The following is a 17,571-nucleotide window of genomic DNA, read 5'->3' as shown; positions in this document are numbered from 1 at the left end:
CAATTGGTCCCCTGAATTACTAAGCAAGGCAATATCATCAGCAAATCGCAAGTTACTAAGGCATTCTCCATTAACTCTTATCCTCTTCTTCCCAATCCAGGTCTCTCAATAAAGACGCCATGTAAACACGCTGTGAATATCATGGAGAGATCGTATCTCCCTGCCTGACGCCCTTCTTTATTGGTATTTTGTTGCTTTTTTTATGGAAAACTACAGTGGCTGTGGAGCCGCTATAGGTATCTTTCAGTATTTGTACATACGGCTCGTCTACACCCTGATTCCATAATTCCTGCATGAATGCTGAGGTTTCGACTGAATCAAACACTTCCTCGTTATTAATGAAAGCTATATTTAAGGCTTTGTTGTATTCCGCACAGGTATCTCTATAGTAACATACAAACTTGGCAAGAAACTCCAGGACATCAATGTACTGCCACGCTGGCCAGTGTCACGTGACTTCACGGCGTCCTCTACCTATGTGCCCCACCTCAGTGAGGCTGTTTCAGGATCGCAGAGCCGTTCCCTTCGCCCGTGAAGATTTCAAGCAACGCCACGCGAGTTGTCATCGACCCGTATGAGGCAACCTGAACATCATTACGCTCATTGGCCTCAAGAATAGTAGTATGTAGGCACCGAACAAACGCCTGCGAAGCCATTTCAACAACTTTTGACTTCATTAGAAGGTACTTTACTGTAATATTTATCACCGCATCAGCCACAAACGGGTTCCTTCCTGTCGTCGTCCCGGCTTCTGGTCATCTAAGATTCTAGGTGACCTGCGTGCTCTTGTCTGGCCTTTGCACAACTGTCAGGAAATACGTTGCATCTTATTCCTTGTATCCACAACATAAATGCTCATCATCCTCTCCCACTGGTCAACTCGGTTGTCTCCCGTGCCCGTCGGGAAAGTTTGAATTTTTTTCAGGATTGATCTATATCGCCTCCTGCTGTTGACTAAAACAAGGAAACATTCAGTTGCAAAGGTTGTCATTTCACATTGCACACTGAGTTTTGCCTCTTTGTTCCGGTGCAACCTGTGATTTGGCAGACTTGCTCCTCCACTTCGCGGTTTTGCGCAATTGAACACATCGCGCTAAGCTTTGCCACGGTAGAACGATATTCCATTTTGGTCTTCTCGAATAAGTTTCCCTCCTATCTGAGCAGGCTCCCACGCGTAACCTGAATGTACTATTTACAGACAAACGGTCTAACAGAGCACAGTCACCGCAGGTTATTAGACACGATAACCATGTACTTATGACCGTTTTAATTGGGATTATCTTTTTTCTATGGTGACGGTTGTCCACACAACGTCATTTTGCGCACAGCTTGATACAGCTTCTTCATTCTATGTCAAAGAACTCGTGCGACTGTATTTGGAGCCACCATTTTCGATGTTCCTGCGTCAGCCAGCACGTTCATTCTCTGAGCATTTGATTTTCCTCTCACCCACTGTCTTGAGATCATACTAGTACGTATGCAATAACATGTAAAATATTTATAGCAAACAATTGTACACTGGTAATTTTGACATTTACTGATTGAATTTTGACCAATTATCGGCCACTGTATTCAAATAACTTTTTTTCAATAACCAATTCTAATAGCCAAACGCATGTCTATACAGGCAAGCACGGCATCTCAATTTTTGTTTCCGCATGTTCCTGGCTCCATCAGATATCGGCCGACTAAAGGAACCGAAGTTGCCTTGTTGATATAGCAAAGGCCACTCAAGATGTGAATGCCACCATATCACCTACGCAAAATTTTTAGAGGTTTCCATTGGCCCAAACCGGGTGGTTTTCCTCAGGTCCCAGCAACAATGAAAGCTGCGCGGTACAGAGGATCAAGGTGCTGAGTAACAACAAGCTGGTTCGCAAGATGTGCGTACGCTACGACACCACCCAGCCTTCTAGCCCGCACAGTGAGAGAGTTTTCATGTCCCTGCTGATGTAATTGCCGTCATAATGATTATTGTCGTCATCAGTCCATCTTTATGTGCAATGAAAGACGAAGGCTTCTCTCAGTGATCTCTAATTAGCTTTGTCTTGCACTAGCTGATTCTGACCTGCCCCTGCACATTCCTTTATCTCATCAACGCACCTAATTTCAAGCCGTCATCGGCTGTGCTTGCCTTCCTTTGGCCCACATTCTGTAACTCTGATGGCCCACGTGTTATCTTCCCTACTTACTACATGGCCTGCATAGCTCTATTTCATTTCAGTTAGTGTACATTAGGATATCTTCGCTAGCCGTTTTCTCTGTGGTACACATTGCTCTGTTCGCCTCTTCTAACATTAGCTCTAGCACTTTGCGTTCCATCGCTCCTTGCACGATCCTTAACGTGTTCTCGCGTTTCATTGTTAACGTCCAAGTTCCTGTCCCGTATGTTGGCCCCGGTAAAACGCAATGATTGTACACCTTTCAAGACGTTAGCAAGCTAACACTCAGAATGCGGTAATGTCTGACGTATGCATTCTAGCCCAGCTTTACTGTTTTGTAACTTTCATCTTCGGGGTCCCTTTTACGTAATTAAACTACAGAAACGTACCTGTATGCAGTCTCTAGAGGCTGACTCGGGACTATAAACTCTTGTTCCCTTCACAGGGTAATAAACGTTATCAGTCTTTGGTATACTAATCCTAAGACTAAGACAATATGTTCATTGTCTTAAAAAAAATCAATAAAGAAAGAAAGAACCGTACTTTTATACTTTCTCGGTTGACGTACTCAAGTTTTGTTGCAATTCAGCCTTGTGTTGCTGAACAGGACATTTTTATCCGCAAAGCAAAGGTTGTAGAGATATTCGACTTTGATCGTCACTGCTAAGCTTTCCCAGTCTAATAGCTTGAATAATTATTCTAAGCTTGCAGTGAATCGCACTTCAGAGTATATTCAGTGGATTGAATAGCACTGCAGATACCCAGCGGCAGCGCAGCATTGGCCAATGTGGTGGTTCAATATGTGACTCGACAGCGGGGGCTAAGAATCTCTCATTCCGGACAGGCCGCTACTGGAAGTTGCATCTGGAAATGTTTACCACGCGAGCCCTCTCAATTGAGGCTAACATATCAGGGCAGTTGCAAGAATTATGAGGCATTGCCTGGGATATTATGGGCCTTAGTGAGGTTAGAAGTACTGGTGAGGATAACGCAGTTCTAACTAACGGTCACCTAGAATCAAGAGCGCTAATTAAGCTACTTGTAATGTTGGATTCTTGGTTATGATACTTCAGCAAAAACACACGACACAAAAAAATCAAGTGCCGAACACGCACGCTGTGTTATGCACTTACTTTCTTTGTCCCTCTTATTTACGCTTAAGTATTGTAACCGTGAATCTAACGGCCACCTATACGGCTAGAAACGTCTCCCAGGTATTACAGAACATGGGCAAGGATTTCGAATTCATAATGAGGTAGCAGACAACATTAATGAATTCTGGAGCATTCCTGAGAGGGTAGTAGTCGTCGTAAGTAGCCTAGTAGGAAATACGAATTAAAGGTAGTGCAAGCCTTTGCTAAACTGACCCTTAGTCACGATCATGAAAAATAGAAGAGTATTATGAAGCTGTCGAATTAGCAGTAAGAAAGGCACAATATCAATATGCTGCAGGCATGGAAGACCTCAGTGCAAAAGAAGTGAAACACAAGGCCAGAGAGAAAACAATTGTCTACTACGTCATTGATTTTAGGACTTGTAAGGAGGAGCATTGGTAGGATTTAGGGAAGCGAATAGGCTCTGAATAGTGAATGCCTTTCCCAAGAAGCGCAGTCACAGCAAGTGCACTTGGAAAAGCCCTGGTTGAGACAAGAGGAATGAAAGAGATTTCATGGTCTCTGCCAATTCCAGGATAGTGCAGTATGTAGAAGGGTTAGGTAGGGGCAAAATGCACTGTCAAGAGGCGACTGATATTTATAATTACTGTCAATTTGAAGAGACAAATAAGAAAGAAATGCAGTCTAGATATAGTAGGAGCAAAAGCAGATGAATTGAAGCTGGTGCTCGCAAACAAATATGCAGCTCTAGAGCAGGAAGTCGAACAGATAACATAGAGGTATTGAATGCAACAAGCACTATGCGGATTTTAGAAGCCGGTATTGAATTGGGAAATCGGGTCCAACAGCAACCAGTAGGCATGCTCTCCCATGTAACACAGTACCTTATGATCAAACGACAAATCATGGAAGTGTCTTGATCAGATAGAATTCGCTGAACTGCGAAAGCTGGTAAACGAAAAATGTTCGAAATTATAGCGTAGCAAAAATTGGGGAAGCAGTAAAAGAGAGGCGTAGCGGAAAAGTAGTTATCAGAAATTTTGCATCAAACAGGGCAAGGTGTATGCAGTGAAAGATAAGCAGGTTAAGGTCATCAGTAATTTTGATGGTGTAGTAAAAGCAGAATAAGAATGCTCTACTGGACTGTAGAGTGCCGAGAGCGTCCGAACTAACGATAAAGTTAGAAGAGCCTTGCAAGACAGGATTCGGTGGCAAACGGTCGGAGATTATGGAACAACAGTCTACTTAATCAAAGATGGAGGAGATATGATACTTCAAAAGTTTGGGGCCATTTATACGCTGTGCCTGACAACTTCAAGTGTACCAGAACTGGAAGAATGCCAACATTATACTAACCCACAAAAAGGGAGACGTTAAAGATTTGAAAAATCATAGGCCCATTACCTTACTTCCAGTATGATATAAAATATTCACCAAGAAGATAATTTCCAATAGAATAAGGGCAACACTTGACATCAGTCAACCAAGAGTACAGGCTGGCTTCAGGAAGGCATACTGTACAATGAACCACACCTATGTTATCAATCAGGTAATTGAGAGATCTTCAGAGTGCAACCAACCTCTGTATATGACATTCATAGACTACGAAAAGGCACTTCATTCAGTACAGATGCCAGCAGTCATAGAAGCATAACGTAATCAAGTAATACAGGTGGCATACTTTAATATCTTCGCATATCTTCGCATATATCTACACATTCCACAGTTATCTTTGTTCTCCACATGAAAAGCAGAAAAGTATCTGTCAAGAAAGATGCCAGGCTGCTGAAGCATTTACCCTAGAAAGGAGGGAAATTGAACGATGAATTATTTTAAAAGGAATATGAGATGTGGAAATTCTGCAGGTGCTTTTTTCTTTGCAAATAGTTTAACCTAACCGTGGTGGCGGATCTCTGCTTAGAATAGTAGTCAGCCATCTACATGCAGGTTGCTGACACCAGTCCTGCTGCCTTTCCTCCGTCGCGCCGTCCTAGCTTTGAAAACGCATGTCTCATGTTTAACAGTAATACCAGCTGGAGCGCGGCCACCGTAAATAGGGCGAGTTGGCTTTGTGGGAAAGCCTGCTTACAAAATTTCGCATATCACCTAGTGTTCGTAAATATACCCAATGTATGGGGGGCTGCAGAGGATGCAGTAAATGGGCCAGTACAAATCGTTTTCTTTGCGGTTTCTGCGCAATGCCAAAAATCGTCTCAATCAAAGTTACGCAAAAGTATTCTTTACTTTTTATGAATCACTCAGTTACTTTTGTGTGACAGTACTTAGTAACTGTTTGAATTGCATTTTATTTAAATAAGTGTAAGCGGTAATTTTTTTCACTAACGTGCACAAGTCTGGCTGAGCCAGCATAAGAGCATGCCGCTGCAGCTTAAGGAGAGCGAAACCTTCGCTGAAATGAACATGGCTTCGTCGCATTGTTCAGCTCAAGTGTTCAAGTCTTGCTGCGGACTCCAGTTTGCATACCTGGCTATCGAACCACATTACTTGTGATTTTTTTCTTATTTTTACATAAAAAAACTTTTGAGCAGTGCATCCTCATTGCAATAAACATGTGTCCGCTGCCTTTTTGGCGCAGGAGTATCCAAACAATAGTCGCAAGGCGCGCCGCGTAATATTTAGGTCGCGGTTCATAGCACTTGCTTTGGCTCACTTAAGTTACTCGTGAATCTTTGTTGCGTGGACGTCTCTGTCAAGATCGGTGGAATGTACTAGGAGAGCAAGAATAAATAAACTGTTTGCTCGAAACGATATTCGTTAGCGAAATGCGATACTATCGCCCTTACGGGGACCAGTCAAGCCGACATCGATCGGATGAACAGAGTGCACTGTTGAATCGAGTACAACTTATCTTAGTATTGATCCACGAGAAAGGGTCCGTTGTCATACAGGCGCGTTATTGAGAATTTAAATTGGTACAGGTGCGATATATTGGACAAAATTTGTTTGATTTGTCCAAAGGAAAATCAACTAGGTACTTGTACCAAATGTTGACACAAACACTTGACTCATCGAAAGTGCTTTTTTCAACTTTACCCCGAACGTTCGACGTTTTCTTTTAGAAACATAACAAACGAAACAAGTCGAGGCCGTACTTCCGATTGTGCTCACTTGTAGTTAAACTGTGTGCACCACTCAAACTTCTTTTAAATCACAGTTTTAGTTGTGCTCAGTTTCAATTGTGGAGGAAATTGTTTACAGAACAGGCACTTAGGTGCACTTTACAATATTAAATCAAAAACTGAATCTTTTGTAATTCATGGATTTCAACTGTCAATCATTTTATTTAGGCCATATCTTGTGAGTATTGAATCCGAGTAATGTTCGCCAATATTTATTGACTTTGCTTATGTGCTCGTGTATAATCTTTGTTTTGTGTGTTTGGTTTCATGCTTTCAGTGTGATGAAAATGACTTGGGGAGCTGGTGTTCTCCAAACTGCCGGTGTCGGGTCTTGGGTGTGGTTCATCCGCCCATATACTTATGTTTTGAGGAAGGCAAACCACTTCCGCTTGGATTCAAGGAATTCTGACGCACATTTTCCTGTGCCTGTATTCTATAGCTGCACTTAAATTAAAACAAAGGTAAAGCTGAAATAAAACGTTCACCTGTTTTTTATGGCTGTTGTATTGTTTACAAATGTATGATATCGACTGGTGGGGCTGATACAGTACTGACTAACCGTTTCATCCTTTCTACAGAGGATTCCCAGATAAGAAGCAGTACAGGGTAGCATTCCTAATCCACAACGACTTCGTGGGCAGTATTGACGAATTCTTCAGCAATAATTCAAGAGTAGTAGCAGTAATAAATCTAAACACGAGGTTTAAGATAGGCGCAGTGCATGCCTACGCTCCAACCTTGTGTCACGATGATGAAGAAATAGAACAGTTTTAAGATGTTGAAATAGCAATGAGAAAAGTGCAAACTCAGTATGTTGTCGTCATGGGCAAATTTAAAGCAAAAGTGGGGAAAACGCAGTCTGGTGCACAAGCAACTGACAAATACGGCTTCGATTCGATTCTAGTACAGTTAGAGAAGGGATGTTGGCAGAATTCGCGGAAAGAAACAAGCTCCCAATAATGCAGGCTTCATGGGGAATAATATTAAAAAAAGTGGACCTCGAAAAGCCCTAATAGAGAAACAAGAAATGAAGTACATTTCGTACATTCTCTAATAGATTGGATAACTGGGCTAGCTGGCTTGCTTGCATCTTCACACTGTAAAAACGCACAAAGACGAGAACGAAGAAAGTGAACGGCACGGGGTGCTTTCTCACAACTGAAAGATTGCGCGCTTTTACAGTTTACAGGACAAGATCCACCTGAGGGACTCAACAATCTGCTTTGAACACAACGGCCCGGAAGACCAGCCACATGTTCGTTGCGACTTCTGCCGCTACGCGTTAGAGAGTTTCTAAAGGCGGCACTATGGCTACAATGGGATTTGAACTTGAATATGCGGCCCATTCTCCGCCCGTCGCGAAACACCACCTGTGCGTTACGCACCACGAAAGCGCACCTGGCCTCCTTACGGAGTGCGAGCTATTCATTCATTCATTATTTTCATTTATTTGTCATTGGCACATTATTTTGCACGAAAGAAATGTTGGACCGGTAGCCAGAGGTTAGTTTGCACACATAGTCAATATAAGAATATTAGCAGCTGCAAAATTTAGTACATATTGACACGTGTACTTGTTCATCTTTCTCTGGTGACCACATTTCACCGCTTAACATATGGTATCACGCAGCGCAGGACGCACCTGCATGAATAGGACGTTTCTGGAATGTTATCGATGGTTCCATCCGCTGTATGTCGCCGAAACTTGTATAATCTGATTGCATGTATGCGCGACGTGAATAGTGTAGAACTTTGTGGAAGACACGCGGGTCCCAGCGATTAGTCTGGAACATTCGACGATTGAAGTGTAAAAGCCGACGCGCTTGACCCGTTGATCAGATTTTCGGCGATCGCCGAATGTATTCGCCGCTATCGTTGCGGTATAAGTGTAGCCTGTTTCTGTTCGCACAGGTTCGCCCAATAAAAATTAGTTTTGTCTTTCACAGTATTGCTACTGTGTTCTTCAGCGTCACCACCACGTGACAATATACTCTTCCTAGTGATGCAAATTAGAGCAATTAGGCGACCTCGCACATGAAGACAAACAAAAACAGTATATTACACATGCAAGTATGATTCATTAAAAAAAGAAAGCTTATGTGCATGTGTTTTTACAGTTGTTCAAACAGATATTATAACAAATTGCAAAGTATACTGAAAAAGTTAATCACGTAATTTTAGAGGAGTATATCTATTTGAGAAAAAATACAATTTTTTTTTTGCCATTTCTGACTCCTGAGGTACTGAATTTTATATTCTGGCGCCATGAAACTCACTTAGTCGCACGCCATTCGTGTTACGAGGGACTGGTGAGCTAAAATTCATATTTGTTGCATTCCTTGTATTTCGGTTAGGCCTATTGGACAAGCCTACCTAGAATTACTGATTTCCATGTATAATGCTATGAACCAAACCGCAACTTTCATTTCCGATGCCACGAGAAATAGTAATTTGCCAACACAGCTCAAAGGATGGTGATATCATGTGGGCTTGTGCAAGTGACACTGCGCAAGGCCTTTTTTTGTAAACGAATAACGCGTTCTATGTAGGTTTTATATGTACCAGCCTATGATGCCCAGCGGTATTTGATGTGACAGTGAAAAAGAAAGAAATGTAGATAATGTTAAATATGTTAAGATAAAAACAGGCTCTACATTTAAGCACAGCAAGCACAAGCTAATTTCGCGCATATACTGGATATAGGAAGTCTCAAGTTTAGATCGCAATCTAATGCTCGCCTGAGTATTTTGGAGGGCCCAACTGTTCTATAGTACAACCTTCAAGGTAAATTTACATTCCTGCTTCGTCAGTGTTACAATATCGAAAGCGTAATATCACCTACTTTGTCTGATCTATGATTAGTGTAAATTTATTACACGTAAACCAAGTTTATATGTTTCATAACCTGCGATTTATAGAACTCCGCAATTCTTTAAGGGATTTATTTGAAAAGATTGGAGCGGTATCGGCAGCGTAAAGAAAAGCTTTTCAGGGCATTAATGCTTATAGAAGCTCATCAACATGTAAGGAGAAGAGCATGGGCCCTGAAACTGATCCTTAGAGAAAACCTTAAACGACAGCGTTTATTTAGAAGAAAAGTAGCCATGACGTAAATCTTGTTTTCGACCACTTGATTACCTAAAAAAGGTGCTCATATAATTTCGCTAAAGTTACAGGAGCATTTCCTATGTTGAGAGACAGGAACATTTCTTATTTTTAAGTTGTTCCGACTGTATTGGTTAAGTTCCATTATCTCATGAACACCCTCATTAGAAGAGCACACAAGATGGCACACAAGAGCACACAAGTAGTTCCGACTGTATTGGTTGAGCTCCATTATCTGCTGAATACCCTCATCAGAAGAGCACACAAGATGGCACTGGGCCTTCCAGACAGCACCAGCACGGAACTTCTGCTACAGCTGGGCGTCCATAACACGCTTGAAAAGTTAATTGAGGCACACCAAATCTCGCAACTCGAAAGACTAGCGAAGACACGAACGGGCAGGAGCATGCTGGACAAACTCGGTATAAGTTATCACAAGCAGCGCGGCGACAAGACATCCCTTCCAAGTGCGATCAGGGAAAAGCTGCAGGTGGCTAATTTACCCAAGAACATGAGCCCCGAATTCAATCAGGGTCGAAGAGAGAGTAGAGCCAAGGCTTTACTCCAAGCCTTCGGTAGGGACAAGGAAGCGCTGTACGTAGACGCGGCAGATTACGAGGATCGACGTGCTTTTGCAGTGGCCGTCCTCAATACCGAAAAACAATTGGTCAGTTCTTGTAGCATACGTGTAAAAAACCCCGAGGTAGCGGAAGAGGTGGCGACAGCCCTAGCCATCGATAACCCTAGTTGTAGATATGTACTCAGTGACTCGCAGACGGCGGTCAGAAACTATGCACAAGGCAGAATTTCGCCGAAGGCTGAGGCTATACTCAAAGCCGACGCGAACTATATCACCTCCGAGGAGACGGAGGAACGACACATCATATGGTTCCCGGCTCACGCGTCCCCCGAAACCCCCGTACCCAACCTCAACGAGGAGGTCCACCGCGTAGCGCGAGGTCTCACGTTCCGCGCCCGCGAAGAAGGATCCTCTCTTGGGGTGGAAATCACACGGAGGCATGGACAGAGAGGGACAGAATGACCAGATACTGTGATATTACAAAACTTTTATCAAAACTCAAGGCGGGTTTATCCGCACCCTAACCCCAACCTCGACAGGGCCCAAGCGGTAGACTGGAGGCAGCTACAAACAAAGAGTTTCCCCAATCCCGTACATCTCAGAAGGATATATCCGGAGATCTACTTAGATGATAACTGCAAATTGTGCAACAGGGCTCACGCATCTCTTAGACACATTCTCTGGGAATGTGAAATTATATGCAAAGAAAATGCAGTTTCCCCAGATGAAGCTGCGGCGCGATGGACGGCCGCGTTGCGCAGCTGAAACCTCCAAAATCAACTATGGGCCATCCAGCAAGCCCGTGAGGCGGTGAGGAGTCAGGATCTCCGGACCTCCTTGGGGGCGGCCTAGGCCCAGGCCACGAATTTGCCGGATTGTTAATAAAGTTGTTACCACCACCACCACCATTATCTCCTATCGCATTTCTATCACTTCCCCCTTAAATGACCCACATAACCAATAATGCCGGTAGTGCATAACTTTTGACAAGTCCCGGTGCAGGTTGTCCACATCAGTTCTAAGATCGAATGTCCTATTCACGATGTTGCCGCGTCAGTACTCCGATGAAGAAGACGACAACGCGAGTAGGCATGAGCGATTTCGTCAAGGCGCAGTGAAGTCGCAGTTGCGCTCGGTTTTAAAAAGGCGACCCGCCGATGTGCCCCCTGAATAGCCCTCGACGACCCCCATTTCTGACGTTGCGACACTGGTGGGGGTGCTGAAGCCTGCAACCCCATGCAGGCACCCCTGTTCGGAGCAGTACACCCAGTTCCGATGCTCCACCTCTCATACATACTCTAGTCTACCGTTTCAGTCGGCTCCTGCTCGGCCTCAGCCCGGAGTTCCCTCCCATTGCGACTCTCGCCGACCTGGCTAGATCATCGGCGCTTCTCCCTCCTTCACAAACGGCGCCTGGCCTTTTCCAGGTGACTCTTGAACACCCTCGCGTCCTCGACATCTTCCACCGTGATGCTCTTGAAAGTGTTGAGGACTGGCTTGACCAAAACGAACGTGTCCCTCTGGGTAATCGCTGGAACGACCAACAAACGCTCGCCCATGCTTATTTCGCGCTTGAAAACAGCGCTCGTACGTGGTACGCGAACAGCAAAAAGGAAGCGAGCTGCCAAACGTGGGGCAATATTCGCTGTCAGCTCCTGAATACATGCTCGAGCTCAGACCGGCGCGATTGCGCGCAATAACTTATTGAGGCTCGGGTACAGAAACCCAACGAAACCGTCGTCATGTATGCGGAAGATCTGGCCCGTCTATTTCGCTGAGCTGGACCCGAAAGGGTCCGAGGCAAAGAAGGTGTGTCACCTTGTGCGGGGAATTAAGGAACCTCTGTTGGCCGGTCTTGACCAAAACCCGCCAACGATGGCCGAAAAATTCGTCAAGAAAGTGACTGTCATCGAGCGGGCGCTTCAGCAACGTTGCCACCACTTCGACCGTTAGCCAAACAACAGACCAATCAGCTCCGCAGCTTAGATTGTTGATCATAGTCCTTTATGGGACATGATTCTTGATATCCTGCGTAAAGAGCTGCGACCCTCGGCATTCTTTCTAGGGAGTCGCAAGACGTTTCTGTTGCCGAAGTCGTGTGGCAGGAGTTGTTGCAAGCGTTCTCACCAGCCCCATGTCCGGGAACACGTCTGCCGACCGATTCCGACATGGTCCGACGTCCTCCCCCTTCGCCTCCGGTAGCACCATTTCAGCCACGGCCTGCTCCCGTGCCGTGATGGCCACGGGAGTCTGTGAGACGAGCTCCAGTTCGCCGTACCGACTTGTGGCGCGCGGCCGACCGTCGAACACTCTGCTTCCATTCAGGAGAACCAAGCCAAATTGCCCACTACTGCCCTCATCCAGACGCTGGCGTCTGCTCCTTTTCGCCTGCCGCTCCCGTTCACTTCGACGTCCGTCGCGCCCCGCGCAGTGATTAGCTGTCTACCAGCCAAGCAGCTTCACCATGTCATAGCTAGGAGTCCCCGTCACCTGTGTGTTACACTTCTCCAGAGCGCCAGAGTTTCACCACTGACATCGGGAGGGGTGGTTGCTCCCCTAGTCCACGCCGGTGAACCTAACGGCAGCGACCTCCGGGGGGAAGGTTGCCCTGTGTCGACACGCCAAAAATACCCCCACGACTTCGTAGTCTGTCGACTACGAAGGTGACCTGACGACGACGACTACTCACGCCGACGAAGTTGCCCGTGGCGATCTCAGCATACTGGTGGATGGACATGACGTCACCGCAGTTGTTGATACTGGCGCAGACCTCGATTATGCGGCAAGAGCTGGTCGACCGAATTAGGAAGGTGAAGATACCGTGGACTGGACCCCACATGAGAAGTGGCGGGGGTGAGCTAACGACACCAACTAGAACATGCACCGCCCGAATCCAAATCGGTAATTCTAGCTTGGTTGCGACTTCCGTCAATCTCACCGACTGCTGCAAAGACCTCATCTTGGGGATGGATTTTCATCGAGATCATGGCGCAGTCATAAAGATACCGGAACGTATGGTGACATTTTCTTCCAGCCTATACGGCGACACGATGAATGACGGGCAACATGAGCGTTTGCGAATCGCCGACGATGTGACCATTCAGCCTCGCTCCTGCCACCTTGTGTCTGTATCATGCAGGAATCCCTACCAGTGGGATGTGATCGCTGACCCAATTGTTGCACTATTGCTCACGCAAGGCGTTTCCATTGCTAGAGGCGTACTCGACATGAGTCATGGGCATGTGGATGTCCTTCTCACGAACTTCAGCAACGAACGCCATCACATCCAAAAGGGTACCGCAATTGCGTACTGCCACAACATCACCCAAGTTACAGATTGTTTCGCTCCACAAGCAACAACCGTCCCGCCCTTGACTCCTTTGTCTGTCGACTACATCTTCACCCTGTCGCCTTTCGAAGGGCAGTGCCTATTGGAGCTGATACACCAGTTCGAAGATTGCTTTTAGACTGTGTCAAAGGTCGCACAAACACCACTGACCAAGCAACGTATCATCACGGATGATACTACGTGGCCGATTCGACGATATCCCTACCGTGTAGCTCCAAACGAACGCGAACAGATTCATTTGCAAGTGGACAAGATACTCTAGCATGATGTGATACAGCCTTCGAAAAGTCCCTGGGCGTCGCCCGTGGTCTTAGTCAAAAAGAAAGACGGCAGTTTGCGATTCTGCATTGATTACTGCAAATTAAACCAGGTCACGAAGAAAGACGTCTATGCGCTGCCAGGCATCGACAATTCGCTAGAGAGGCTGCGACACGCACGTTATTTTTCATCAATGGACCTATGAAACGGGTATTGTAAGATCTAGGTTGATGAGAGAGATCGTGAGAAAACTGCCTTCGGGACCCCGGACGGCCTTTACTAATTTTAGGTCCTTCCGTTCGGTTTGTGCTCAGCGCTTGCCGCCGCTTTTCAGCGTCTAATGCAAACTGAGCTTTCAGGCCGGAAGGGGCAAGCATGCTTGGTCTATTCATGCATGCGTCGGTGTTCCCTTCCAAATGCTCGACCAGGCCTTTTAGCTCCGGGTCTGCTCGTTGCTGTTTAGTGAAGTCTTCCGCGCTTATTATACCAAGGAAGGCGTCGTCGTCCTCGTCGTCTTGTGGCGAGGGATCGATGGGGGCGCGTGATAAGCAGTCGGCGTCAGAGTGTTTTCTTCCGGACTTGTATATTACCGTGACGTCATATTCTTGCAGTCTGAGGCTCCATAGCGCGAGCCGTCCTGTAGGGTCCATTAAGTTAGCTAGCCAACACAACGCGTGATGGTCGCTGACGACTTTGAATGGCCTGCCATAGAGGTAAGGACGGAATGTTGCTGTAGCCCAAATGATGGCGAGGCATTCCTTTTCAGTCGTAGAATAATTGCCTTCCGCTTTTGACAGCGACCGGTTAGCATAAGATATCACCCGTTCAAGTCCTTCTTTCCTCTGGACTAGGACGGCACCGAGGCCTAGGCTACTGGAGTCAGTGTGGATTTCGGTATCGGCGTCCTCGTCGAAGTTTGCAAGTACCGGCGGCGACTGCATGCGTTGACTGCATGCACTTGAACTCGACATCACATTTGGTTAGATGCGTCAGCGGCTCCGCGATGCGTGAAAAGTGCTTCACAAAGCGCCTATAGTAGGCACACATGCCAGGGAATCTGCGCACTGCCTTCTTCTCGATTGGCGATGACAGCTGTCTTCTGCGGGTCGGGGCGTACTCCAGATTTGCTGATGACGTGGCCTAGGAGCAGAAGCTCATTGTAAGCGAAGCGGCGCTTTTCCGGTGTCAGGGTGAGCCTTGATGACTTGATGACGTATAACACTGTCTCAAGCTGCCTAAGGTGATCGTCGAAATTTGCGGCGTCATCCAAGTAAACAAGACACGTGTGCCACTTCAATCCTGCTAACACCATATCCATGACGCGCTGAAACGTTGCAGGCGCCGAGCACAGTCCGAATGGCATGACCTTGAACTCGTAGAGGCCGTCTGGGGTGATGAAGGCGGTCTTTTCGCGATCTCTCTCGTCGACTTCTATTTATTAGTAGCCAGACTTTAGGTCCATCGACGAGAAGTATTTGGCGTTGTAGAGCCTATCCAATGCGTCGTCTATCCGTGGAAGGGGGTACACGTCCTTCTTCGTGATCTTTTTCAGTCGACGATAATCGACGCAGACCCGCCGTGGTTGCTCAGTGGCTATGGTGTTGGGCTGCTGAGCACGAGGTCGCGGGATCGAATCCCGGCCACGGCGGCCGCATTTCGATGGGGGCGAAATGCGAAAACACCCGTGTGCTTAGATTTAGGTGCACGTTAAAGAACCCCAGGTGGTCAAAATTTCCGGAGTCCTCCACTACGGCGTGCCTCATAATCAGAAAGTGGTTTTGGCACGTAAAACCCCAAATATTATTATTATTATTATAATCGACGCAGAAGCGTAGGGTTCCGTCCTTTTTCCTTACCAGGACCACAGGAGAGGCCCACGGGCTTTTCGACGGTTGGATGATGTTATCGCGCAGCATTTTGTCGACTTGTTGCCTAATAGCTTCACGTTCTCCCGTCGAAACTCGGTAAGGGCTCTGGCGGAGTGGTCGAGCGTACTCTTCGGTTATTATGCGATGCTTTGCAACTGGTGTTTGCCGAATCCTCGATGACGTCGAAAAGCAGTCTTTGTATCGTTGGAGAAGACTTCTAATCCGTTGCTGCTTACTCATTAAAAGATTGGATTGACGTCGACGTCTGGTTTGGGGCTATGCTCATCGGGGTAGATGCGGCAGACTCCGAGAGGACAAAGGCATTGCTGGTTTGCACAATTTCCTCGATGTACGCGATCGTCGTGCCCTTGTTGATGTGCTTGAACTCTTGGCAAAAGTTGGTTAGCATAACTTCCGTTTTCCCTCCGTGGAGTCGAACGATCCCTCTTGCGACGCAAATTTGACGGTCGAGCAGTAGATGTTGGTCGCCCTCGATGACGCCTTCTACGTTAGCGAGTGTTTTGGTGCCGACGGAAATAATAATGCTGGAGCGCGTCGGGATGCCCACTTGATCTTCGAGCACACTCAACGCGTGGTGACTACGAGAGCTCTCCGGCGGCATCGCTTGATCTTCCGACAGTGTTATCGATTTTGACTTCAGGTCAATGATTGCGGCATGTTGGTTCAGGAAGTCCATGCCGAGAATGACGTCTCGTGAACACTGTTGCAGGATAACGAAGGTGGCAGGGTAAGTCCGGTCATGAATGGTAATTCTTGCCGTACAGATTCCAGTAGGCGTGATGAGGTGTCCTCCAGCGGTCCGAATTAACGGGCCTTTCCATGCGGTCTTAACCTTCTTCAACTGGGCGGCGATGTGTCCTCTCCTGACGGAGTAATCGGCCCCTGTGTCGACTAAGGCGGTGACTGCGTGGCCGAAGAGAAGCACGTCGAGGTCGATGATTCTTTGTCTTGCGTTACAGCTAGGTCTTGACGTGGGATCACGGCTGTGTCGCGTTGACCTGTGGCTGGTATGGGACGTCGTCAGGTCGTCTTTCGCCGTCATATTCTTTGCTTCCACACTTCACCGGGACGGCGGCGTATCGTTATGTCGACGAGGTAGTTTCTTCGGCGACTTCATCGGCGGTGGAGGATCTTCGTCAAGTTCGACGAACAGCAACCGCCCCTCCATCGGTTGCTGCTTTTAGTTTTCTGGATAGGGGCTCGCAGACCTGCCCTGGGCTGGGCCAGTGTATGGACGGCGCTGCGGCGACAGGTAGCGGCCTGGTGACGGCAAACGGGATGGTCGTCGAGAGTTCCACTGAGTGGCGGCTAGGTAATCGGCGATGTCACGCGGGCGCTCCCAAAGCTGTAGACGCGGCGCGTTGACGGCGAACCCTCTCAGTCCCAAGTCGCGGTATGGGCATCGGCGGTACACATGGCCGGCTTCTCCGCAGTGATAACAGAGCGGGCGGTGGTCGGGGGCTCGCCAAATGTCCGTCTTTCTCGCGTAGCTGCTCTGGGCGACGGGTGGGCGTGCTGGTGGCGGCGGCGGCGGACGACGGAATTACGGCGTTACAGGGCCCTGGCGCGGTCGCGGAGGGGGACCTTGGCCGCGTGCGACGGCGGCGTAGGTCATCGCTTCTGGCTGGGGATGCGGTAATTGAGGTTGCGCCTCAGGAACTCCCAGCGATCGCTGAACCTCATCTTTCACGATGTCGGCGATCGAGGCCACTTGAGGCTGCGACGAAGGCAAGACCTTGCGCAGTTCTTCGCGCACAATGGCCCTGATGGTCTCGCGCAGATCGTCCGTGGCCAGTGATTGAATTCCTGTGTAGTGGGTAGAGCTTGTACGGCGGTTGAATTGCCGGTTCCACATTTCGAGTGTCTTCTCGATGCTGGTGGCCTCGCGAAGGAACTCTTCTACGGCCTTCGGTGAACTTCGTATCATTGCGCCGAAAAGTTCTTCCTTCACACCACGCATGAGAAGGCGGACT

The 17,571-nt window shown here is 47.3% G+C and overlaps 1 protein-coding gene across 1 annotated transcript in view; it reads left to right on the top strand.

Moving 5' to 3' along the window:
* Positions 1-6,907, top strand: part of LOC126523455 (uncharacterized) — a 95,720-nt gene extending 88,813 nt beyond the window's left edge. Inside the window, exon 6 of the mRNA XM_055066846.2 lies at positions 6,695-6,907. Within this exon, the coding sequence (XP_054922821.2) occupies positions 6,695-6,826 (132 nt within the window). The 3' untranslated portion in view covers positions 6,827-6,907. The remainder of the gene's footprint in view (positions 1-6,694) is intronic.
* The last annotated feature ends 10,664 nt before the right edge of the window (positions 6,908-17,571 follow it).

This window comes from Dermacentor andersoni, chromosome 6 (assembly GCF_023375885.2).
Source record: "Dermacentor andersoni chromosome 6, qqDerAnde1_hic_scaffold, whole genome shotgun sequence".
NCBI classification, from domain to species: Eukaryota; Metazoa; Arthropoda; class Arachnida; order Ixodida; family Ixodidae; genus Dermacentor; species Dermacentor andersoni.
The sequence above is the reverse complement of the archived record's forward strand: the minus strand, read 5'-3'. Positions and strand labels throughout refer to the sequence as shown.